We start from the raw sequence: 26285 nt of genomic DNA on the forward strand, positions 1-26285 counted from the left end.
GATAACCATAAATACTTAGGCAGTTATCCTTCTTACAGAATGCATTGGAAAACCTAAGCAAACACTCAGATACACTCAGATGCACCTTCTAAAGTTAGTGTTATACTTATTTCAAGATACATAAGCATTGAGCTCTGTGGTGTTTTGGGCAATCTCAATAAACATGAACTTAATGCGACCTTTATAAGCATGTCACATTTTACAGTCAATTCTGCTTTTACTAACTGCTGTTGAGTGCCTGGGAATGTTGCTTGAGTCACTTCATTATAATGTTTTTATATGTGCTGAACAAGGGGTAGAGGGATGGTCTTACAGAGCTTTGCAAGTAGACGTCCAAGACTCAGTCCTTTTATGACTATGGCCTGAACAGATAAAACCTCAGTCAGATGGGCGGGGAGATGAACTAGTACAGGATGGAACTTGCCTGAACACCAACTGGGCAAAAGTTCTCCCAAAAATCATCTTCTGGAAAAGAAATCCAAGAACCTACATTGCCAGGAGATGGCTGGGACCTGTTTCTCTGGTTTTCCTGAGACCAGATTGTCAGTAAAGCTTTCCATCCTGTTACATTCTGGTCATGACCTTCTTCCCAGTCAGCTTGCTGACCTTCTGTAACCTCAGTCTGGGCACATCTGCAGTGCTGGTGGAGGAAGGAAACTCTGCTCTGCCTTATTCACTTCCTGTGTGACCAGATACTGCTGCAATTCCAAATTTCTCCAGTGTGCTGCTTTTTGAGGAGATCTCTTCTGGAATTCGCGTTAGGGTTTTGTAATCAGTCTTCTCCCCGTTTTCCACAGTGGCTTCCACAGACTCTTCCTTCCTCATTTCTGTTTTGCCACAATGTCAGATATGACCTCCTGCCTCATCTTAAAGAAAACCAATGCTGTCACCAACATGGAATCCAATTTATTTTTCTGCTCAGTTGAAACATGGGACCTATAGTGGTAAAATATGGCAAAAATATGTCTCAAAACTGCATATCATTTGGAGCCTGTGTCATATTTCATAACAAGCAAAAACCATATGATACGTTGTAATAGGGAATTCTTATCTCTTTGGACAAAAGTCAGTAAAATATAAGAGAGAAATCCATTTGCTTTGGAAGTTTTAAACATTTATCCTAACAAATCCAGTCAACATAGAAATCTGCTGATTAAATACTCATTCTATTAAAGTAGAAACAGGCGGTCACGCGGAAGATGCCAAATCAGCCCGCTGCAGACAGGCAGGTCTGTGCACACCCTACCGAGGTGCCCAGTTGCGTGGAAGACACCGAATCACCCTGCTGCAGACAGGCAGCCACCTGGTTCCACACTACAAAGACTCAGAGGACACCAGACCACCAGACCAAGGTACTGAGTCCCGCTGCTCCTGGTCCAGAGGAAGGGGCTTCCCGGTCACCATCCCTCCCGTTGCTCCCAGCCCAGAGGAAAGGGCTTTTGGGTCACCATCCCTACCACTGCTCCCGGCCCCTGTCCCACCTCTACCAGATCAGAGGAGGTAATCCATGCAGGTGCTAACAGCCCCCTGCCCCAGTTGAAATGAGAAAACATGTAAACAAGTCTCAAAACCAGACTTCCAGATCACCTACAGCAACCCCAAAGGGAAATGAGATGGAACACTCTGATACTCAACCACCTGGACCCACTGAACTGGCAACAAAAGGGGATCTGGAAAAAGGGAAATCAGAAATAATTTCTCAGATAACAGGAGAAATTGTGCCCCTCGTGCAAGACATGATTAATAAATCTAGAGAGGAGCTGAGGAACACGATGGAATCCCAACATAAGAAACAAATGGAATCCATAAAACAGATGCAAATAGATTACCAGGACATGAAAAACTCCATTGAAAGTCTACACAGCAGAATGAGCCAATGTGAGAACAGAATTTCAGATATAGAAGATAATATTGCAATTAGTGACCAGGAAAAGAAAAATTTCTTTAAAATACTAAGAGACCACGAGAAATCAATCCAGCAGCTGCTAGACAATGCAAAGAAGAATAATATAAGACTGATCAGAGTCAATGAAGAAACAGGAGAGAGTGGAGATGACATAAAAAATCTCTTCACAGAAATAATGGCAGAAACCTTCCCAAGCAGGGGAAAAGAGCTTGACATACAGATAAGTGAGACATATAGGACTCCAAATAGCCTTGATCAAAAACAATCTACACATAGGCATATAATTGTTAAGATTCCAGAAACTCAACAGAAGAACAAAGTTCTCCAAGCAGTCAGAGAAAAGAAACAAATCACATACAAAGGAAAGCCCATCAGAATCACAGCACACTTCTCAACACAAACCATCAAGGCAAGAAGAGCTTGGAGTGACATATTCCAAAACTAAAAGAAAACAGCCTCCAACCCAGATTGATGTACCCTGCAAAACTATCTTTCAAAATTGATGGAGAAATAAGATACTTTCATGATAAAGAGCACCTTAGGAACTTTGTGAATACCAAGCCAGCACTCCAAGGAATTTAACACAATATCCTAGGAACAGACATTGAGGATCACAACCCCAGGAAGCAAAGCAGAATGAACCCATCTGGCATGACAAGAAATTAAATGTAAAGGGGGAGAACCCAACAAAAAGAAAAAGTCATGGCAATGACAAGTCCATACATTTCAGTTATAACCATCAATGTTAATGGTCTCGATTCACCAAGCAAAAGAAATAGACTGGCAGAATGGGTCAAGAAGCAAAATCCAACAATATGCTGCATACAAGAAACACACTTAATTCAAAAGGAAACTCATAGACTGAAAGTTAAAGGGTGGAAAACAATACTCCATGTGACAGGAACCTGAAAAAAAGCAGGAGTAGCTATCCTCTTTGCAGATCAAGTAGATTTCAAACCAACACTGATTAAGAGAGATGAAGAAGGACACTACACCCTTGTAAAGGGAAGAATCCAAGAGGAAGAGATGACAATCATAAATATCTATGCACCAAACACTAGTGCACCCAACTATATAAAACAAATACTAACGGACATGAAAAGTCATACATGCACTAATACAATTGTAGTGGGGGACCTCAACACCCCACTGTCACAAATAGATAGATCAACTAGACAAAAAATAAGTAATGAAATACTAGAACTCAATTGAACTCTTGAACAAATGAACTTAACAGATGTCTACAGAGTGTTCCACCCCAAAAAATCAGAATACACATTCTTCTCAGCTGCACATGGGTCATTCTCCAAAATAGACCACATACTCACACATGGAACATGTTTAAGTAAGTGCAAAGGAATTGAAGTTATCTCCTGTATACTATCAGACCATAGTGCGATGATATTGGAGATCCATAGCAAAAGAAACTCAAAAAATTTCATAAACACGTGGAAATTGAACAACACACTTCTGAATAACCAATGGGCCACAGAGGAAATTAAAGAAGAAATCAGACAGTTCCTTCAATTAAATGACAATGACAATACAACATATCGGAATCTATGGGACACAATGAAAGCAATCTTATGAGGGAAATTCATAGCAGTGAATACGCATATTAGGAAAACAGAACGAGCCCAATTAAACAACCTGATGCTGAACCTCAAGCTTCTAGAAAAAGAAGAGCAGGACAACCCCAAAATTCATACAAGGGAGGAAATTATAAAGATCAGAGGAGAAATCAATGCAATGGAGACTAAGAGAACAATACAAAAAATCAATGAAGCCAAGGGTTGGTTCTTCGAAAGAATCAACAAAATTAACAAACCTTTAGCCAACCTTGTCAGAAAAAGGAAAGAAAAGGCCCAAATCAATGCAATTAGGAATGAAAGGGGTGAAATTACAACAGACCCAGCAGAAATCCAGAGGATCATCAACACCTACTTCCAGAACCTATACACCAATAAGATGGAAAACACAGAAGAAATGGACAGATTCCTAGATACATATGAATTACCAAAGTTGAACGAAGAAGACCTAAAAATTCTGAACAACCCAACATCAACCAATGAAATTGAAAATGTAATTAAAAACTTGTCACCTAAGAAAAGCCCGGGCCCTGATGGCTTCACTGCTGAATTCTACAAGACATTTAGAGAGGAATTGCTGCCACTACTTTTTAAACTCTTCAGTGAAATCGAAAGGGAAGCAATACTCCCAAATTCATTCCTGGAAGCAAGCATCACCTTGATCCCCAAAGCAGAGAAAGACCCAACTGAAAAAGAGAACTATAGGCCAATCTCACTAATGAACATAGATGCAAAAATCCCTAATAAGATAATAGCAAACAGAATGCAGAAGATCATCAAGAAGATCATACACCCTGATCAAGTGGGATTCATCCCAGGGATGCAGGGATGGTTCAATATATGAAAATCAATTAATGTAATACACTATATCAATAGAGCCAAGGACAAAAACCATGTGATTATCTCCATAGATGCAGAAAAAGCATTTGACAAAATCCAACATGCATTTATGATAAAAACCCTACAAAAAATTGGAATAGATGGTCTCTACCTCAAACTGATAGAAGCCATCTATGAAAAACCAACAGCCAATATCATACAAAATGGTCAAATACTGAAATCCTTCACACTAAAATCAGGAACAAGACAAGGATGTCCACTATCACCACTCTTGTTCAATATAGTTCTGGAAACATTAGCCATGGCAATTAGACAAGAGAAGGAAATAAAAGGAATAAAGATAAGAAATGAAGAACTCAAACTGTCATTATTTGCAGATGACATGATACTGTATATAGAAGACCCCAAGAACTCCACCAAAAGTCTTCTAGACTTAATAACCAAATTCAGGCAAGTAGCTGGTTACAAGATCAACACACAAAAATCAATAGCTTTCCTCTACACTAATGACAGACTCACTGAGACAGAAATAGGGTAAATAATTCCTTTCACAATAGCATCCAAAAAACTGAAATACCTAGGAATCATCTTAACAAAAGAAATCAAAGACCTCTTCTCTGAAAACTATGGCACTCTGAAAAGAGAGATTGAAGATGATATCAGAAAATGGACAGACAGCCCCTGCTCCTGGGTAGGAAGGATTAATATAGTGAAAATGGCCATACTTCCAAAACTGCTATATAGATTGAATGCAATTCCAATTGAGATCCCAGCAGCATACTTCATGGACCTTGAGAAAACAATCCAAAAATTCATTTGGAACAAGAAGAGACCCAGAATAGCAAAAGCAATTCTAGGTAACAGAGACATGGCAGGGGGTATCATAATCCCCAACCTGCAACTATACTACAAAGCTACTGTGATAAAAATGGCATGGTACTGGCAAAGAAACAGACTTGGGGACCAATGGAAAAGATTAGAAGATGCAGAAATAACACCAGACACACTCAGCCATCTCATCTTTGATAAAGGAGCCAAACACCCTCACTGGAGGAAAGATGGCCTCTTTAATAAATGGTGCTGGAAAAATTGGACTTCAACTTGCCAAAGATTAAAACTAGACCTGTATCTCTCACCACACACTAAACTAAAATCAAAATGGATTCAAGATCTAAATATTAAAATAGAAACTCTGAACCAGTTGGAACAGAGGTTAGGTAGAACCCTTGAAGACATTGGTGTAGGAAAAGATTTTATGAACAAAATCTCAGATGCCCGTGAACTAGCACAATCAACAAGTGGGATCTCTTCTTATTAAAAGGCTTCTGCACAGCAAGAGAAACCACCAGCAGTGTGAAGAGACAACCCACAATGTGGGAAAAAATCTTCACCTGCTCTTCCTCAGACAAAGGTCTACTATCTCAAATCTATAAAGAACTTAAAAAGATCAGACCTCCCCAATTTAAAGACCCAATCCAAAAATGGGCATCTGAAATGAACAGACATTTCTCAGACAAAGAAGTAGAAATAACAAATAAATACATGAAAAAATGTTCAACATCACTGGTCATTTGAGAGATGCAAATGAAAACAATGCTGAGATTCCACTTCACTCCAGAAAGAATGGCTGCTATCATGAAATCCACCAATAACAAATGCTGGCGGGGCTGTGGGGAAAGAGGAACCCTGCTCCACTGCTGGTGGGAGTGTAGACTGGTGCAAGCACTGTGGAAATCAGTATGGAGATACCTCAAAGAACTAGGACTGGAAGTCCCATTTGACCCCGCTATTCCACTGCTGGGGATCTTCCCCAAAGAATTAAAAGAATCATACCACAGTGATATATGTGCACCCATGTTCATAGCAGCACAGTTTGTAATAGCTAAAACTTGGAAACAGCCCAAATGCCCATCAACTGGAGACTGGATCAAGAAAATGTGGTTTTTTTATAAAATGGAGTACTACTCAGCCATAAAAAATGAGAAATTAGAGACATTTATAGCTAAGTGGATGCACATTGAGGCCATACTCTTAAGTGAAATAAATAGGACACACATGAATAAATACTGAATAGTTTCTCTGGTGTGAGAAACTGAAAATGTAAATAAGGACTAAATGTATAATAGGTAATGTGAAATAGGAAGAAAAGGGGCAAAGGGGAAGGAAGTGGGAGGGCTAGGGGAAAGGATAGAAGGGAATGGGATTAATATGAGAAAATGGAAAAATAGGAACAAAATCTTTGTAAATAGGGAGGAATGGAGGGGTTGAAGGGAGGGCTGGGCAAGGGTGAAAAATAAGAACCAAGAGAGACTATGTAAAGGTGCACATTTCCAATGATGAATGTCATTATATTGTATACCTAAAATGTACCAATGATTAGAATGAATAATCAATAATGTAAAATAGGAAGAAAAGGTCCAAAGGGGTAAGGGTAGTGGGAGGGGCAGGGGAAAGGAAAGAAGGGAAAGGAAAAATGCTGAGAAATGGAAAAAATGGAAATAAAATCTTTGTAAATAGGGAAGGGTGGAGGGGGTGAAGGGAGGGATAGGAATGGTGAAAAAATAAGAACCAAGATGCATTATGTAAAGGTACAATTCCCAATGAGAAATGTAATTGTGTTGTATACCTACAATGTACCAATAAAAGAATTTAATAAAAAAATAAAATTTAAAAAAAAGTAGAAACAGGCATGATGGGGAGGAAAAAAAGTACTTTAATTATTTTGTTTTTATACATATATAAGCAAGCTTGGAGGAAACATTTTCTTTAAACACATGACTACTTAAATTATGGCTAATCTAAATCATATATAATTCATGACTTTATAAATTTTAAAAGTCTGATAAAATCAATACAGTAACATGATGAGATCTTCATAAATACCTATAGTTTTAGAACATTTTAAGAAACTAACTCAAAAGAAACCCTTACCCATTTTCAAAAATATATTATGAAATTAAGTAAGCTAAAATATTCATGAATTATCCAGGCTTAGTGGCACACTGAGGAGGCTGAGGCAGGATGGCAAGCTCCAGGGTGACCAAGATTCTGTCACAAAATAAAAATATATAAATAAAAAGGACTGGAATGTAGTTCAGTGTGGAGCACTTGCCTAGCGTACATGAGGCCCTGGGTTATATCCTCAGACAGCAAAATACTTAGGAATATCCTCAAGAAAAATAGAAGAATAACTTTGTAAATATAATCATTTCAATAAGTTTGAAGAATTATACTGCATAAAAATGATTATTATACCGTGATAATCTAGTAAAACTCTTTAGTTAAATGAAAAAAGCAAGGTATAAAACTGAATATGAAGTATGACAAAATATGAAAAAGATTTATAAAATCTTAGTTTTTATGTAAAAAGTAAGTATAATTCTTTATCATCTTATTTTGAAAATTTTAAAGAAATTCTTGAATTTTAAAATTTTTTTCTTTTTTTTGTTTTGTTTTTGCTTTTGTTTTTATTTTTGTGGTACGCAGCATTGGACACAGTGCCTTGAATGTGGTGGGCAAGCATTCTACCACTGAACTGCACCACCAGGCCTCCCCCCCTTTTTTTTTGGTACCGGGGATTGAACTTGGGACCTTGCACTTGTGAGGCAGGGGCCAGCAAGACTAAGCTAAATTCCCGTCCCCAGCCCCCCATTTTTTGTATTTGCTTAGGGCGATTTTCAACATTTGATTCTCCTGTCTCAGTCTCATGAGTATCTGGCATTACAGCTATTTGCCACCATGCCTGGATAATCTCTCTTGTCTCTCTCTCTCTCTGTCTGACTCTGTTCTCCCCCCCCCCCCGCCCCCAGCAATAGTGGACAAGATAGGTATTAAAGGCTCCCAATTTGGGCCTTCTTTGGGTGTACAGTCAGTCTGCTATCAGCCAGATACCTCCCTCTGCTGCACAAATCTGGGAATGCAGTAAACGTCCTCTTTCATCGTTTCTTCCAGGTGAGGATTTCCCCTTGGATCTCCATTCTCTGTCCCCTCGAAGCCCTACTACCTGACAGTACCTTGAGTGTCTTATTTGTAGTCTAAAATTATAGTTTATGGTCTCTAACAAGGAAAGCTCCCTTCACCTGCAGACTTCACTTTGAGTTCTATTTTTTTCCTGTCTTGTTCTATTTTTTAGATTAACATTCTCAGTGTACATCCTGGAGTAGATTAGGAGCCCTATGTTGCAATTGGAAGGGCTCTGATTGGTTGGTGGAGATACAGGCTAAGAGACACTTGCAGGCTAGAGAAAGCTGCCTACAAACAGAGAAACTGAGCAGAAATTCAGAGAGAGGATAGGGATTTAATGAATCAGTATATGCTGAAGCTGCACGAATTAAAGATAAGCTTCCTCAAGCAGTTACAGTCTTTCCCTAGGATGGGTTCTCTCTTTTGACAGTTTAGCAGTAGTTCTGAAGAAAATATTGAATCTACAATCTGGAGGATGGAGTTGCCCTTACAGTTCCCCTAGGTAAACCCTGTGCTCGGCAAGATGGGCCATAAGGCAAACTCTCAAAGAGATGAATGAATAGCAGGCAAGACTTAAAAGTCAAACATTTCTGGGGAAACAAACATGGCTTCTTCTTGAGGAGTAAGCTGGCTGATGTATTAGTAACTATCCTTATTGCTGGCACAAAATACCAGGCACCCACAACTTAAAGAAGGAGAGGTTTATTTTGGCTCACAGTTTCAAACCATGTTTGGCTGACTCCAAGGAAACCTGCTCATGCCAGGGTAATTAGAAGCAGAGAGAGAAAGGAGGAGCCAGGGAGGGAGATGCACCTTAGACCACGTACCCAGCGACCCACCTCTTACCAGGCCCTGCCACCTAACAGCAAGTTGGCTATAGCATGATCCAACCCTCTTCCAAAAGTCCCACCTATGGGCACCATGAGGCAGACATTTAGATGTAAACCAAAATAGCTGGTTCCCATAGTTGTACTGGGGGTGGGGGGCACTTGGGTCCCAGGGAATCTAACACTGCAAGGATCTAACACTGCAAGGCTCTATAAGGAGGCAGTAAGTTTCCAACTTTAGGATGTTTGACCTCAGTTGCTTTCAAGTCTGGATATTTAAGACAATGTGATTATGGTGCTGCCAAGGCCTAAATTTCAATCACATATACATTCAGTGGACAATCACTTGGTATATGTCCAGAGGATTTCCTGTACATTTGCAGATCAAAGTGGCAGTTATGGGTCCTGCACTCTTGGTTAGTTACATGGTTACTTGCAATAAATAATAAATGTTTAGTACAGATGTGGGAAAAAGTGACTATAAAAGAAGGAACAAAACTTTAGTGACAGTTGAAGATAGAATTACGTCTGATAAGGGAATATGCATGGTATAAAGACAGGACTTTAAGAGTAGATCTTTGTTCTGTCTCATGTCCACTCCCTTCCCTCATTAGTACTCCAAACAGTCTATTTCCAGATCTCAATTTCTTTCTTCATGTTTTTACCAGTTCCCAGACACAGCTGTACCTTGACTGTGAGCAAGCTTGTCCTTCCTGCACCTATACCCACAGGGTTGAACACATAAGAAGACAAGTACCACATTTGGGACTTTTGATCAATATAAATTCATGGGCACAGACTTCACCTGGATTTTCTACTTTGCCCATCAGTCCTACTGAGTTTCTAAGATTTGTTCTATTTCCACTTCATTGATTCAACTAATATTACTAAGCACCCACTTTGTGTTTGGCTTCAGTGTAGGTATTGACCTCCTGGTGAAAAGCAGGCTCTGCCTTCACGGGACCAATATGCTATCTGACAATTGCTTCATACATTTTGCTCTCTAAGCTCTGAGCTCTTCCCAACCCCTTATATCACTTTCAGGGGTCACCTCATTTCCACATATCCCTTCATGGGAACTATAGAGGGCATCAGAGCCGAATGCTAATATCACAGTAGAATGAATGAACTGTTTACCATCCTTTACTCTTTTGCTACTGTAAAATCAAAGAGTGCCATCTTAGGATGCCAAAAAGAAGAAATTAAAGCAATAGAGTATAGGAAGAGAATGTAATGAATCTAATACTGTATTTACAATAGTACAATAAACCTAAACGGAACAGCAAGAAATATGAGGCAGCCCAAGATCATTAGAGGTGATGATTCTACCCTGACCATGAAGGTATCTACTCTCTTCGATCCTCTTTGATGGGGCCTTGTTACCAACTTTCTCCAAATAGGTGGCCCTGGAGGAGGAAAGGGCTGGAAGGAGAGACTTCTCACTCGCTTTGTTTGTTTTTGTATCTGCACCACAGCAAGGGTTCATCCTAGCAACTACAGTTGACAGAACAGCTTCAGCCACATTGTACTCCACAGACATACCAATACCAGGGTCCCAGCATCCATAGCCCACAATCAGCTCTCAGACAAATTAGTATTCACTCCACATATACTCAAATAAAACCACAATGCACATAAAATAATCTCACTAGATCTAAATGTAAAGCCTAGCTTCTAAAAGTATACAGTGGGAATTTAACCTTAACCAAAGAAAGATATGCTATTTGCCCTCAACTTCTTGGAGGTTACCTCTAGGCCCTTGGAATGTCCTACCTGGTAAGACTCCCTTTATTTACCTGTAGTCATTGGCCCCAGATAGTCAATATGATTATAATAGATAAACAATATGATTATAATGGGAATTTTAGGTCACCAGTATCTGCTCAACCTCTAGAAGGGCTGGAGACTAAAGGTCAGCCATGTGAGTAAACAACCATAGAACTCTAACAAAAACTCCAGCCACTGAAGCTCCTGTGAGCTTCCTTGATTGCCAGTAACTCTCTCTGTGTTGTCATGTGTTAATGCTGGGAAGCGACACTGTTCGTAGCACCACAGTGGCGGGGAGCCTGGAAGTTCACATTTGGAACTTTCCTGCAGTGTTCCTGAAGTGGTTTTCTAGGACTTCTATAACAAAGTGCCAAAAGCTGGGGTGGCTTAAAGCAACACATTTATTGTCTTTCAGTTCTGGAGACTAGAAATCTGAGTCCAAAAATCAGCAGAAGTGTGCTTGCCCTGAACCCTGAAAGGGAATTCCTTGCTCTTCCTAGCTTCTGGTGGTTTGCTGGCAATCTGTGGGACTCCTTGACTTACAGCTGCATGAGTATGGTCTCTACCTTTGTCGCCCCATGGCATGAATCTCTGTGTGTCTGTCTTCACATGGTCATCTTACAAGGACAACAGTACCTCTAAGTCACCAGCCCATCTTGCTCTACCATGCCCTCATAATGACATCTGCAACAACTCTATTTCCAAATCAGGCCACATTTTGAGGTACTAGGAGTTAGAAATTAAACATGTCTTCTTGAGAATGGGGGGAGAACAGGTGCCAGGTCAGTACCTACACAGTTCTCTGTGCCTCTTTCATTGGCTGATTTTAATCTGTGTCCTTTCACGGCAATAAACTAACGGTAAATAATGAGTCTTTCTGGCAAATTATTGAACTGCAGGGTAGTTAGGACATCTACCTCCAGCAAATTGAAAAATGGTGTTAGAAGTGTGAGTAGTCTTGAGGACTGTGATTGCTCCCCTAATTTCACAGGAATATGGAAAAGGAACCTCAGCAAAAATATGACTCAAGACATAAAAAAGCTTTAGCATAAAAGAGCACTGTGATTAATTTACAATATATTAAATTAGCATGAATTCATCAAAAGATATTTCTAAAAGAATGAAAAGGTCACAGATATCCGCAACACATAAAATATACTGGGCAAAAGGCTTGTGCCAGAATTAAAAAGAAAAAAACAATTATTTTAAGCCAGCAAACAAAACAATCTGTCATGAGCAGGATTGCACCCCCACCCCACATATTGAAACTGTAACCCCTAAATGAATTGGAGTTAGAGACCGGGGCTTTAGGGAGATAATTAAGGTTAAATGATGTCATAATGATGGGGCCTTAGTCCCATAGATCTGGTGTCCTTATAAGAGGAGGAAGAGACAGGTGCTCACTCTCTCTGGGCATGAATAAATACAAGGGACAAGGAGACCACTGGCAGCCAGTTAGGTAGCCCTTACCAGAGCTTGCACCTCCACCTGGGATTTCTGCCATCTGGAACTGTGAGAATAGCTTCTGTTTAAACTACCCAGCCTGTGGTGTTTAGTTATAACAGTCCACACAGACTAACACACAACCCAATTTTTTAATAAGGTAGGGGAGCAAAATATACAAAATAAAAACAATGACCTGCACACCTACCTAATGGGCCCATTAAATAGACTAAGAGGGCCGGGGATTTAGCTCAGTGGTTTCACCACCTGCTGCGCAAGCACAAGGACCCGAGTTCAATCCCCGGTACCAAAAAAAAAAAAAAAAAAGACTAAGAGCTGTCTTGGATAGTGCAGGCCTGAAACCCCAGTAACCTGGGAGCCTGAGGCAGGAGGAACATGAGTTCAAGGCCAGCCTGAGCAACACAGTGGGAACCTGTTTCATAAAAGCAAAATACAAGGGGCTGGGGATTTAGCTCAGTGGTTCAGGTGCCTGCCTCATAAGTACAAGGTCCTGAGTTTGATCCCCAATGCCAAAAAGAAAATATCCAAAAAACCCCAAAAAGCAAAATACAGAAAGCAAAGTAAAACAAAATCCTACTTCAAAACAAATAGAAAATAAAATACAAAAAAAATATATTGGGAAGGATGTGTAACTACAGAAACTCTATATAGATTTCACTCAATAATTTGTGAGGTTTAACCATAACATTTTAGAGCTGTGGTTTTATATTTCATTCATAGCACTTTCAAAGAGATCAGATGATTCTGTTCCAAGGTATATAAACAACAGATGTGTGTGCACATACACTTAAGACATGCACAAAAATGTTCACATTATTTGTAATAACTAGAAAGAACTCAGATATCCATCAGAGGAGGACTAGATGCCTAGACTGTGGTGCATTAATTAAGGTGAATTAAATTTAATTCATTAAAAATGAATTAAAGTTATACACATTACATGAATCTGTTCAAATCTAAGGCTCTGAAATACTATATAGTTTTATTTCCATTTTATGTTTCAAAAATGATACATTAGTGCTGGAAATTAAGATAGTGATCATTTTCAAGGAAGATGAAAGAATTAGTAACAGAAAGCAAATGTCAGGACACTGGGCAGGTTGGCAGATGTTCTTTTTTTGACTAGTCAATCGCTTGTGTTCAGTGACATTTACATTTAGTATTTTAGTTTATATGCTTCTCAATTCTAAAAAACATTTAATGAATTTTGAAACACCCCATCAAGTCTAAGCCTCCTTTACAACTAAGGTCTCAAATCCTGACGCGCCCTCCCAGCCCACTCAGGTTAGGGCACCGCCCATCAAAACGACCCTTGTTCTTAGCTGTAGCTATTGGCGTAGCCAGAGGTGGGTCTCCGGGACACCAGCCACAGCTGCGGACCACTGGCACTCCCGAGGGCAGCCTTAGCCACCCGCATGTACAGGGAGGTTGTGGCTCTATCACCCCCACTTTTTAGAGTTATCAAGAAAGCAACATCCTTCCTTTGATCTTAACACAAATTTGTGCAGGCAAGAAGCACGTGGTACACCCTCGGAGCCTGGGCCTAGTTTGCCCTAATAACCTTTGGCTAGTTTAGGGCTTGGGCTCTCCCAGAAGTCCCCCAGGTGACTCTAATGTGTAGGGAAGTAAGGATTTACTCACTTCCAAAACTGGTGACCCTTTAAACCCTGAAAACGTCAAGCTCAGATGGCTCCAGATTAACGGAAATATAACAACAGTTCACCACCTGAACGCTGTATAACCGCTAACGTGTGCAAAGCTCTTTTCCTGAACTGCGTAATGGTGGCTCTTAAAAGAGCCGTTGGGTTACCGGAAGGACCTTCCAACCAGACTGCTCACTTTTTCTTGGGTGCTGCCTTCTTGGGCTTGGCAGGCTTGGGCTTAGTCACCTTGACCTTAGATGCTTTGGGCTTCACGGCCTTGGCCTTAGCGGGGCTCTTGGCTACTTTCTTGGACTTTACGACTTTAGGCTTTTTCGGGCTCTTGGAAGGCTTCTTTGCCAGCGGAGGCTTCTTAGCCTTCTTCGGAGTCTTGACCGCCCTCTTCGCGGCTGCCCCGGGAGCCTTCTTTGACTTCTTGGGAGCGCCTGCCGCCTTAGCCTTTGCCGCCGCTTTCGTGGTGTTGGGCTTGAGCTCGCTAGGGGTCGCTTTCTTGTTGAGCTTGAAGGAGCCGGAGGCGCCGGTGCCCTTGGTCTGCACCAGGGTGCCTTTGCTCACCAGGCTCTTGAGCCCCAGCTTGATTCGGCTGTTGTTCTTCTCCACGTCATAGCCGGCGGCCGCCAGCGCCTTCTTGACCGCGGCCAGAGACACCCCACTGCGCTCCTTGGAGGCGGTCACGGCCTGCACAATGAGCTCTGACACCGAGGGGCCCGCAGGCTTCTTAACGGCTGCTGGAGTCTTCGCAGGTTTCTTGGCTTTCTTGGCAGCCGCTGGCTTCTCCGGGGCCGTTGAGGCCTGCTGTGCAGCCGGCGCCGTCTCGGACATGGCAACTGAGAAAGCAAAAGAGCAGAAAGAAGACCTACTGAACAGGAATGAGTGAGAGACCAAGCACCGCCTATTTATAGAGCGGGGCTGCACCGTGATTGGTGCTCGCTGGCACCGCCCCACACCGCAGAGCTCCCGGCGCCGCCACCGACCTTCCCGGGTTTCGGAGAGGCCCTATAACCGAGCCCGAAATCTGGTCCAGTCGACTCGCTAAAGTAGAGATTTAGGCAGAGCCAAGGTGGGCTAGGCCGCCTGGTAACTTTAGAAAGAGGTATCTCCTTCTCAAAAATCCTTCCGGGGGCAAGAGGCAGCTCTTTGTAAAGGCAAGCAGGCAGGCAATCTCCTACGAGGAACTTAGATTGAAGTTACTAGATGCCTCGGCGGGAATGTTCGCGTCTAGTTCTCTAGGAATGAAAAAGAGCACATCTTGGATAAGTGGAGACAGCAAGAGCAGCTCGGGTGTTGGCCTTGAGTGCGTTTAGGACTGGTATTCAGGCATGCAATTGCTCCTGTCACGCTAAAGAACTGTCTGGTGCCCCCCCCCATGTTTTGGGCAAAGAAAAATGAATCAAAACTGCATAATCCAGTAAACGCAATTGTCACTAGCTGCACATGTGGCATTTCCACAGTTGTAACTTCGTCTTTTCTTGCAGTCCAACGCATTCTACAGGTTTGCAGTGCCATCACCCCTACAACATTCCCGAAGTGAGTTCTTCCACCTCAGCACGTAAAATGCCAGCGCACTGACAATTTCTTCATCACGCGACTCCAATTTACAGGGCTCACAAGTGAGCCTAGTTCAGGCATTAAACGATAGGTGGATGAGCCGGTTCTGTGAGAGGCATTGTCCCAAGAGTTTAGATCCCTTTTGTGTGAAAATGAGAAGGCCACACCCCAGCCGTAAGATTTTAGGACGCTCTTCTTTTAACATGCTAAAATGATTTCTCGTTGTGGAGCAATGGCTGTAAACAAAATAAAATGCTACTAAATCCTCATCCTCTTCCACAGGCCGACTGTAAGGGCCTAGTGCTTGGGAGAACAAGGCAGTGGACTTCTTCCCATCTACACTGTCGGTTTTCAAAGTCCCCGGCAGCCTAGGAACTCAATAAATAACGTAATAATCCAGCATTTTGTTCATTTTGTCATTTTATTGGAAGCTGTCTTTTCAAATTATTACAGAATTTCCAAGAATGTGGAACGAAGTAAATGGAAACAAAATTATGCATCTCTGTTTGAAAGATAGGAATTACAAAATAACATGGACAAGATTGTCAGATTTTTAAGTAAGTCCTTTTTGTAACAAATTTTTCCTACAGTAACAGCATCTAACCAAACGAAGCTTTCTCTACGGATACACAGAATTATCTGACTGGAACTGTTTCGGTGTGATTTTCTTATTTAAATAGCTGTGTCTGCCTCCTTTGTTTCCATTATGTTAAACCGTGGCTTCCCGCCCCTCCCCCCGCAAAAAAAAAAAATCTGCAAGTTCCTACGCAAATGAAGGATGCTAGAACTGCTTTCTCAATGGACATATGGGAGAATGGAATAAACCAATCAAAACACTGAATCAGTTCTACCTCCTGTTAGCTCTGAAGAACCCACATTTTAATGTTTCCCACAGGTATGGTCTGCTTTCCCAAACTAAATTATGCCCCTAGCCATCAGGTCTAACCGGGCTGATTGGAATGGCGCGCTCCATTGACCCGCCACTGGGCGGGAAACAGGACAGACCGCCATTTTGCACCTGTGTATGCGCTAGGCCTTAATAGAAAAAAAGCTTTCAAAAGGCTCCAAATCTACAATTCAGAGGAGCGTGAGCATTTAACATTGACATGTGTTACTACAGAAAATGTTTCTGTGAGCGATGATGTAATTTTACTAAACATGATGTCTAGGGTTCCATAACAGCTCAATGTTTGCTCAGTGCAAACATTACAGGAATCCGATTTTTGCAAAAGATATCAGAAACTAACCCTATATCAGACAAATGAACAAGTGAAGTACAAATGGGATATTTCCAGAGTGGATAGGCACTATTTATCCCCATCTTCCCCAAAACAGAATTGGTTTATTACAATTATCATGGAAATCAATGTCAAATTTTATAAAAACAAAACGTGCTTTTAATTTATGAAGATGAAATGCAGAAAAGGGAAGAGAAAAACCTGAAAAGAACAAGGGATTGAAAAGAGTAACCAATGAAACTGCACGGTAGTAGGACATTTTAAAACAAACCAATCAGAGCCTGTTACCTCATAAGGACACATTGTTGTCATCCAATCACCACACGGTACATACTATAAATAAAGGTAATGCGCCCCGTTACGAGTAGTGTATATAGTTCTGAGAGTCTCACGAAGTGTGTTCATGGCCCGTACGAAGCAAACCGCTCGCAAATCCACTGGCGGCAAGGCCCCGCGCAAGCAGCTTGCCACCAAGGCTGCTCGCAAGAGCGCGCCGGCCACTGGAGGCGTAAAGAAGCCACACCGCTACCGACCCGGCACCGTGGCGCTGCGCGAGATCCGCCGCTACCAGAAGTCCACGGAGCTGCTGATCCGCAAGCTGCCGTTCCAGCGCCTGGTGCGCGAGATCGCGCAAGACTTCAAGACTGACCTGCGCTTCCAGAGCTCTGCGGTTATGGCGCTGCAGGAAGCCTGCGAGGCTTATCTGGTGGGGCTGTTCGAGGACACCAACCTGTGTGCCATCCACGCCAAGCGGGTCACCATCATGCCCAAGGACATCCAGCTCGCGCGCCGCATCCGTGGGGAGAGGGCATAAACCAATCTGCAATTGAAAAGGCTCTTTTAAGAGCCACCCACATTTTCAAGTAAAATAGCTGTAAATGTCACTAGGTCGACCGGAATTCTACTTTAGCATGGAAAACGATGTATAAGCAGTTTGTCGGATACTGGGTGTTTTCCAGTATGTACGCAGAGGATTTTAGCGGGGCTAGAGGAATCTGCATTTAGTGAGTTAGGTAGTTTCGGATGTCAAATTACGTAAAGCAACGTGGTTGGATATAAGAAATGACAATCTGGCTTTTAACCTGATCAGTTCTATCTTCATAAAGTATTTTTTATAATCAAAATCGAGTTGCTTGTGAGAGATTTGCTTCTAAAGGTATTTACAGTGCTTAAACCAGTTCCCTTCCAAATTCAGGAAAGAACAGTAACTGATGCCTGCCACTGCCAGTTCCTGAGATTTCCTGGGGTTTGGAGGCGGGTTGGGGGCGGGGACTGTTAGCGTCACATTTCCCGCCTTCACCTTTCTCCGCCCCTGCAGAAGCTAGGCGTGGGGGGCGGGGAGGGAGCGTAGATATAAACGGACTGCCTCGGTCTTACACTCTCACTTGCTGCTTCTTCTAAGGAGTTATGTCTGGACGTGGTAAGGGAGGCAAAGGCCTTGGTAAAGGCGGCGCCAAGCGCCACCGCAAGGTGCTGCGTGACAACATCCAGGGCATTACCAAGCCCGCCATCCGCCGCCTGGCCCGTCGCGGCGGCGTCAAGCGCATCTCCGGCCTCATCTACGAGGAGACGCGCGGAGTGCTGAAGGTCTTCCTGGAGAACGTGATCCGTGACGCTGTCACCTACACGGAGCACGCCAAGCGCAAGACGGTCACGGCCATGGACGTGGTCTACGCGCTCAAGCGCCAGGGACGCACGCTCTACGGCTTCGGCGGCTGAGGTTTTCTGATTTTTGCCACCGCTTGTACTTTTGAACAAAGGCCCTTTTCAGGGCCGCCCAACTGCTCAAAAAGGGCTGTAACGCCGAGCCAAACAACTCCAGAGTAAAATGTGTGCCAGGGTTGTGGGAGTGGAAACAATTAAACCCTATTACCCATATTAGTTACTCAAGTATTTATCCACTAGTTCCTTCCGTTCACTACGTCAGACTAGGAAGATTTAAACAAAAAGGACGTGTTGTAAGGACCATGTCAGTTTACCGAACAAAGAAAAGCAACCCTATCAGCGAGCTCTTGTCAGCCAATCAGAACCAATGACCTAATGTTCCCGGAGGCCAGCAACAGCAGGAAGGGGGATGAGAAAGTGGTAGGCTCTGTTCTACAGAAAATTACTTTACCGAGTGTGAAGTAGAGGAGTAAATTCCTCTCATTCATGTGCTGAGAACAACACAGAGGTTTTAGCCACCAATAAAATGATTTATTTCGGTAGAGACAACTAGAAGTGGAAACCAGATTCCGACTGCCAGAATAGCCTCAAACTGGATGCAGGGAAATCAAAACCTGGTTTAGAGAGAAAAGATGCATCCCTTTCTCAGTGTCAACACACCCCTAAGGAATCAACCATACACACTTATTCTTTGAAACAGAATGGAAATTAGGTAATTCCTACAATTAGTTATGATGGCTGTACAACCAGAACATACAACAAATTCATTCAATTGTTTACCTAAAGTGGGTGAATTTTATGTTGGTAAACTGTATCTCAAAAAGCTATGTAAATGGAAAAAAAAAAAACAACCATGAAGACAGGAAAGCAGATGAGAGGTGCTGTTAATGTCCTCATGTGCTAGACTCAGAAATACTGCATAGGCATTGTCTCGTTGTAGCACAGAATTTTAAAGGATCTCTAATCCAATTATGTGATCTACTAATATGTATCAGATTTCAGAACTCACTTTAAAAAAAGATGTGAACTCACTTGAGGGCTAATGAAACATTCTTATCTGAAGAGATACTCAAATGCTTCTCAAGGGGCTCTTTTTGGTATCATTTTTTTATAAGCGACTGATTTTAGCCTCAGTATGCTTGCTTTTGCGTGGGTGTCTCTCCTTGATTCGAAGATCATTTTCCACCTGACAGTGGTCATTTAAAATTTGTTGGGGAATGATGAAAGTATCGTTTGGTTTAATTTAAAACTGACAATGGAATTCAGAGCTACATCCTAGATAATTTCAACATTTCTGGAGTCAGACTAGCAGAAATGGGCCTAGCAGGAAATATTGTAATTTTCTATCCTTTTTAGCTGATGTTCTTTTAAGAAATATTTAATTGCTTGTGCAATGTGCCAGTGAGCAAATGAGAATTCCCTGAGAATTCCTCATAACCTGAGTCAATGCAGACTGGCAGACACAGATCTCCTGTATGTGAGGTATGCAGTCACCACTGGCTTCCATCATTCTGTAACTGATGTTTTTACAGTATTTCAGACCAGTGCTGACAGCACCATAGTCATTTTAGTCATACCTACCGCCACCATGAGTAGAAACCTCTAAGCCTTCTTCAAAGCTTTCATGCAATTCTTGCTTGATTTGCAATCCCTGCTCCAGCCCTTAAACCTAAAGAGAAACTGCCATGCTGAGTGCAAAATCAGTTGTGGTAACACTCTTGTAGGCCTAGAGGAGGCAGCCTTGGAGACTTGTTTAAAAAATCATACATATATGCATTTGATAAACTCCCATAGACTACGTATTAGATTTTAGCACTCTTCTGTGTGCTACTGAAACTTCAGAAACAAAAGTTCTCACTCTTAAAGAATAACATTCTAGTTGAGGAAGACAGAATTGTAAACAAAATAAAATTTAAGAATATATTGTTATAGATAAAATAGCACATATGTGTGCTATTTACAAAAGTGAGTAAAACGGTGTATTATTTTACAAAATATGGTCAGAGGCAGTCTCTTTAGTGAGCTGTATATTTGAGCTGAATCCTGAAAGAAATGAAGCAGATATCCATTATAAAACATTTCCAGACAGAAAAATGCATTAAAATTCTGACTCTGATGTTTCATTCCATTCAAAAAATAGCAAGATCAGCAAATAATAATGCAATAGAAAATGAGGTCAAAGGAAAAGCCAGAAGCCAGATCTAGTAGGACCTAGGTAGGTTCACCAATTCCTCCCTGTTTGGCTGGGACTTTCCAGTTTTTAGCACTCACTGAAAGTCCTGAGAAACCACTAGGACTTCGGCAGATTCGAATGATTGATCACCCTATTATTGAGCTGTAATAAAGGACCCTAGCACTTGGAGTATTATGAAGACAGTGGAAATCACTGGAAATATTCTGAGCAGAAGAAAGACATGAATATCTTTCATGAAGTCAGGAATACTCTTACTGCTAGATCGAGAAGAAACTAGGAGGGTGGCATAAAGGGGAAAACAAAAAGATTAGAGGTCATTGCAGCCATCTAGACAAAAGATGATTGGCTTCCCCGAGAGAAGCAGGAGCAGAAGGACTGGAAGTGGATTTGGGGTGCAGAGCTAACAGGATACGATGGAATAGTGAGAAAATTGGATGAAACAGGACTGCAAGATTTCTAGCCTACTTGCTGGAAGAATGGAGTTCCATTTACTGAAATGGAGAATAACGAAAAAAAAAAGATTTGGATTTATATGTCAAAGTAACTTTTAGACAAGTCTGGTATGCTTATTAGATATTCGAGTAGATACATTAGGCAATTGAATGTGTCTGGCCATTAGGGGAAGGTCACAAATGATTTATATGGTAACCAGTATTTTTAATTTTTTTATGAAGGTGGAAGTGGGTGGAAGCAAATTTATAGAATATAGAGATGTGGTTAAGGGCACTTTGTTTAAAAAAAAAAAAACACTGGGATGAGAAATAGCTGCACTGGACTGCCACCATAGGCTTTGGCCTTGCTACAAACTAGCATGGAATAGCTGTAATATAAACTATTTCACTAAACACAGAACAAATAAGTAATGAAACTGGACTTCACTGCCGATAACAATAAATCGCCCAGAACCATGCCAAAATATAAAAAACTCCATGTATTTATCACGGAGTATAATTTTCATTTTAGTAGGACTATATGATATTACACTTTGGGAATCGTCATTATTTACCTACTTCTAATACTTTTTCTGCTCATTTACTAACAATGCTACACTAAATTGTGAAGTTCTTAGCTTTCCAACTGAACTATTCACTGCCATCCTACATTGTATCTGTGACACCGCAAGTGCCAAAGTACCTTACATATAATAGAATTGTACTTACCTACAACCTGTCTCCCAATACACTTCAATTTTAGGTGACATATAGTACTTATGTACACTCCATGGAACATTCTAAATGTTCAGCACAAATCCTACCCAGTATTTTCCAACTGCCATTTAATACACGGATTTATACCCCACGTTTCTGAGGTCCGAGCTATTTTCTAGCTAAAAGACAGCTTCCCAGAACACCAGGCATGGGGTAGTTCACACGGCATTGGAACTCAACCTCCTAGGTGCACATAGCGGGGACTGGGCACCCCCACTGTAAGGGTGACTAGGCCCGCATTCTTATTTCTTGGGCAAAGGTAAGAGTCACGCACTAGGGAAGCGTGGCTTAAGAGCACCCTGACCGTAACCTGGACTCAGACAGTAAAACAAGGCTCTTTTGAGGAGAAAGTGGTCGGCCCTGAAAAGGGCCTTTGGGGAAATAGCGAAAGAAATTTAAATAGTTCAGCCACCGAAGCCGTAGAGCGTGCGTCCCTGGCGCTTGAGCGCATAGACCACGTCCATGGCCGTGACGGTCTTGCGCTTGGCGTGCTCCGTGTAGGTGACAGCGTCGCGGATCACGTTCTCCAGGAAGACCTTCAGCACTCCGCGCGTCTCCTCGTAGATAAGGCCGGAAATGCGCTTGACGCCGCCGCGGCGGGCCAGGCGGCGGATGGCGGGCTTGGTGATGCCCTGGATGTTGTCGCGTAGCACCTTGCGGTGGCGCTTGGCGCCGCCTTTACCAAGGCCTTTGCCTCCCTTGCCGCGTCCAGACATGGCGAACTCTCCGCAGACAGTGGTTGGAACGAGTGAAATGCTCCAGTGTAACCTGGGTAGATATAAAATGCTGTCGGACCTAATTGAGAACTACAACCAGGAGGGGCGCTGGAGGTGCTGGCGCCATCCCCTTAGCTCCGCCCTTCTCTGGGCTGTGACCTGAGGCCTGTGAGAGCAAACACGGTAAATACTTTCTGGCTTTAGTTACTGATTTTTTTTCCCCCCTCACGTTGACTACACTGCTGTTTGAACTTGTAGTTTTATCATCGCCAAAGAATTTTACTAAGGGCTTCAGTATTAATGACAAAGCACATGAAGGAGGGAGAAATATACCATTCTGGTGTATTGGTGATGTAGACAGATTAAAAACATATAGAAAGGTCACTGCTGTTTCATGGAAGCTGAAGTTGAAATTCCCATGTGATTGATGTTTTCCCTATACTGGGGAGGAGGGCAAACAAGCAACATTCTTTTTATAAAGGACAGGAATAGAGACCGAGAGAATTCTATGCAAATGAACCTCGTTGTGTAAACCACCCTTCTTCCTCATTTCCAAGGCCCTTTACCTTGTCACATTTTGTTTGCAGTTATTGATCCAATTCAGCATGTAAGTGCCTCCCTATCCTCTAGGTCACCGTTACTATAATAGGGTTCCTGTGCTACATAACACGTATTAAATACAGTTCTATGCCTTTTTGTGGTTGTCCTATTCTTTTAATTTCCGGGTCCAATTTGAACCCCAATAGGATGGTGAAGTTTTGCCACCCTTACACATCTGACTTTCTCATTGAAGAGACAATTGTGACCTTGGAACTATGCCATGACTTTTTTATATTTCTAACACCAAGGTAGTAATTACACTATTGCCCTTCTGTGAGAATTTGGTTTAGCTGAACGTAAACAAAATGTTAGAGAAAACAAAGGGGTGCGATATAAATATGGCTATTTTTAGCTGTTACTTTTAACGTGCACTTAGAATTGGGATACTGCTTTCACTTCCTTTTAGAATTTTTACTTGCTGCATAGGGTCACTAGCAGCAAATATGTATACACTTGTGAGGGTTTTTAAAAATAACAGTATATAGTAAAGCACGAGATGCTGACAATTTGCTTTATATGTGACATATTTAAAATGATTGTCCAAAAATATTTCTTTGTTCTCTTCCCCACAGTATTCTGATGCTTCTTTCCAGCATTCTCCCAGCCAAACCTGGAATGAAGTTCAGATTTCCAAATCTGCATATGGAATTTCAATGTTGTGTTATAGATCCCTAACACTTGTTAATTAATAAGCCATTTACTATTTGAAAAATTGCATGGGCTAATACTAAATTTTTAAATCTGAACAATCACATAGAATTTGAGTTATTTCCCTTCTCTGAGAATTTTGTTCTTTTCACACAATTCTCTGATCAAAACTGGTTTGAGACTCCAGGAATATACATCAGTTTGTGGTATAGTATTACTTTGTGATTACTTTCTGGAAAAGAAAAACTGTGTTTTACCTAAGCCCTTGAACAACCAACATTTAACACATATAAGGTAAGACTTTACCTCTATCCTATTAGGGTCTGGAGCTAACATGAGAATTGATTTCTCATAAAACAGATTAAAAGCATATAAGCAGCTGGGCGTGGTAGCACATGCCTGTAGTCCCAGGTGGCCGGGGCAGGATTGCTATGAGTTCAAACCCAGCCTGGGCTACATAGCAAGACACTGTTTTAAAAATAAATAAATAAATAAAAATAAGGAATACAAATGTATGTCATATTTTTATGGACAGGGTAGCCTTCGTGAAACTAAGTCCTAAATAAATGGCAAGACCTAATTGTTTTTATACTAAGTTGAATAGAGGCAATTTTAAAATAAACTATGTGAAGAAGCTGAAGAAAGGCAGTATCTTAAGAAAATTCTCTCAGTTATGACTTCCTGCTGTTTGTACAAACTCTTTGATTACACCCTCCTGAAGAATATTTCTTTTCTCCTAGTAAAATGAGGACATCTTTCACAAGGAAATATTTTTCTTTTTAAAAAGAAAAAGGCCTATAAGAATGCACTCTTTGCATCACTATATTTGAAGTGTCTTTAGCTTAAAATAATCCTTTTATATTAGTGGCAATTTGGGAGTAGCATGTCTGTCCGTCTTTCTCTCCAGCCCACCTTAATCACTATCCTAATACAAAGTAACAGGTGCCTCATGCAATGATAAAATACTGGCAATGCTCTTCATGAAAAATGCTCATTGAGTTGTTTTCATAAATGTGGATTGTTTTTCCATACCTTGATTTATAAAAGTATACAGAAATTTTATTTCTAGACAGATTAATTTCTAAACATAGATTAAAGCAGAATCTATGAAACTAAGACCAAATGAAAAGTTCAGAATCTAAAATTTAGGTCATGTCAAAATTTTTTTAATCCTAGGGTATAAATAATATACAGCTGAGAATAATTAATATTTCTGTAATTCTTGATGTCTGCAAAATAGACTCATGTCTTCATTACAATCTTCTAAATATTACCTCCATTTTTCTGATGGACAAATTTATTTGTCTTAGATGATAAAGTAGGTAGCGTGGATGAGATTTAAACCTAAACAAAGTACCACCAAATGATACTATTTCTGGCCAACTTCTAATCTTCCTATGATGATTCTAGCAGAGTCGTGAATTCTAGTGGTGCTAAAATTTTATTTATTTACTTACATTGTTCTATATTGTTGAAGACTCCAAGTAAATGAAAACTGAAAGGAGAATCTGTGTTTTGCACTTGCCCAAAAGGAAAAATCAAGTCCACAAGCAAAAGTAGCCAGGCTGAGTAGCAGTAGACACTGCTCCTGTACAGCTGACCCTGGGACATATTGAGAACTTTGGCAATACTCCCTTCAGAACCTGTACCTAAAGCACTTTTTTTTGGCAGAGAGTGTGTGTCAAACACTGTATAACAGATCCAGCATGGCTATAACCAGAATACTGAAATACGGCCCTTCAGCAGGGGCCTAGAGCTGGAACGCAGGCACTTTGGATAGGACAAGTAACCAATTCTGACACCTATGGATGACAGTTGTCTGCCAAGCAGTTGCTTGTTCTAGTCTAGAAAAATTCTACACACTCACACACTCACACATACACACGAACTTTTATTTTCACCACTTAAAATATACAAATACTATTTCATAAACCAAAAGTTGCTTTATTAAAACCCCAACACACACGTAAATCTATACAAACTATACTTTAGTGTTTTGTAATGGTGCACATTTGCAAGGGTACAACCATTGCATTGCACAGTACACAAATGAACAACTGAGTTGTAGAAAAGAGGCCTTAAAACCTCGGGGGAAAAGAATTGGTGGGTCTCAAGTTTCAGCAATGTTTACTTGTTCTAAACTTCAAAAATGTCAAAAGAAATACACTGTAAAAGTTAAGCAGAAGTCAGCTTATTTTTCTTCTCAAAGATATAAACTAGTGCCCTCCAAATCACTTTTACTCCAGTGTTTAGTCACAAAATTCTGGAAAGCAAAGCAAAAAAAGTAATCACTCTAAAATTGTAAACTCCCATTTTACAGGCACAAACTACTTTTGTTGCACAGGAAGGTTATTAGACACAAGGCAATCAGTCAGCAAAACCTAATCATTAATATTGCACACAAAGCCACTATACCCAGTATGAAGGATATCAAGCTACTCGGGAAACGCC

The 26285-nt window shown here is 41.3% G+C and overlaps 4 protein-coding genes across 4 annotated transcripts; 2 read left to right on the plus strand and 2 right to left on the minus strand.

The window, feature by feature from the left end:
• Positions 1-761: 761 nt before the first annotated feature.
• H1-1 (H1.1 linker histone, cluster member) lies at positions 762-14899 on the minus strand. Its single transcript, XM_004847570.3, has 2 exons — positions 13998-14899; positions 762-936 (listed from the first exon to the last, which is right to left on the minus strand). Exon 1 carries the CDS (start codon positions 14837-14839, stop codon positions 14192-14194), a length of 648 nt encoding a protein of 215 aa, XP_004847627.1. The 5' UTR covers positions 14840-14899; the 3' UTR covers positions 762-936; positions 13998-14191.
• A 2257-nt stretch (positions 14900-17156) lies between these two features.
• On the plus strand, positions 17157-17687 carry LOC147826242 (histone H3.1). Its single transcript, XM_087181846.1, has one exon. The coding sequence runs from the start codon at positions 17207-17209 to the stop codon at positions 17615-17617; it is 411 nt and encodes a 136-aa protein (XP_087037972.1). The 5' UTR covers positions 17157-17206; the 3' UTR covers positions 17618-17687.
• Positions 17688-18157: 470 nt separating this feature from the next.
• Positions 18158-18817, plus strand: LOC101707460 (histone H4). Its single transcript, XM_021260508.2, has one exon. It carries the CDS (start codon positions 18211-18213, stop codon positions 18520-18522), a length of 312 nt encoding a protein of 103 aa, XP_021116167.1. The 5' UTR covers positions 18158-18210; the 3' UTR covers positions 18523-18817.
• Positions 18818-22212: 3395 nt separating this feature from the next.
• Positions 22213-22637, minus strand: LOC110343840 (histone H4). The gene has a single exon (XM_021260505.2). It carries the CDS (start codon positions 22584-22586, stop codon positions 22275-22277), a length of 312 nt encoding a protein of 103 aa, XP_021116164.1. The 5' UTR covers positions 22587-22637; the 3' UTR covers positions 22213-22274.
• Between the last annotated feature and the right edge of the window lie 3648 nt (positions 22638-26285).

This window comes from Heterocephalus glaber, unplaced genomic scaffold (assembly GCF_053883595.1).
Source record: "Heterocephalus glaber isolate CG9 unplaced genomic scaffold, H.glaber_assembly_v1.0 deba00001472, whole genome shotgun sequence".
Taxonomy (NCBI): Eukaryota; Metazoa; Chordata; class Mammalia; order Rodentia; family Bathyergidae; genus Heterocephalus; species Heterocephalus glaber.

What these genes read in the sequence shown, in the direction of transcription:
- LOC110343840 (XM_021260505.2), bottom strand. Translation starts at nt 22,586, where the DNA reads ATGTCTGGACGCGGCAAGGGAGGCAAAGGCCTTGGTAAAGGCGGCGCC.
- H1-1 (XM_004847570.3), bottom strand. Translation starts at nt 14,839, where the DNA reads ATGTCCGAGACGGCGCCGGCTGCACAGCAGGCCTCAACGGCCCCGGAG.
- LOC147826242 (XM_087181846.1), top strand. Translation starts at nt 17,207, where the DNA reads ATGGCCCGTACGAAGCAAACCGCTCGCAAATCCACTGGCGGCAAGGCC.
- LOC101707460 (XM_021260508.2), top strand. Translation starts at nt 18,211, where the DNA reads ATGTCTGGACGTGGTAAGGGAGGCAAAGGCCTTGGTAAAGGCGGCGCC.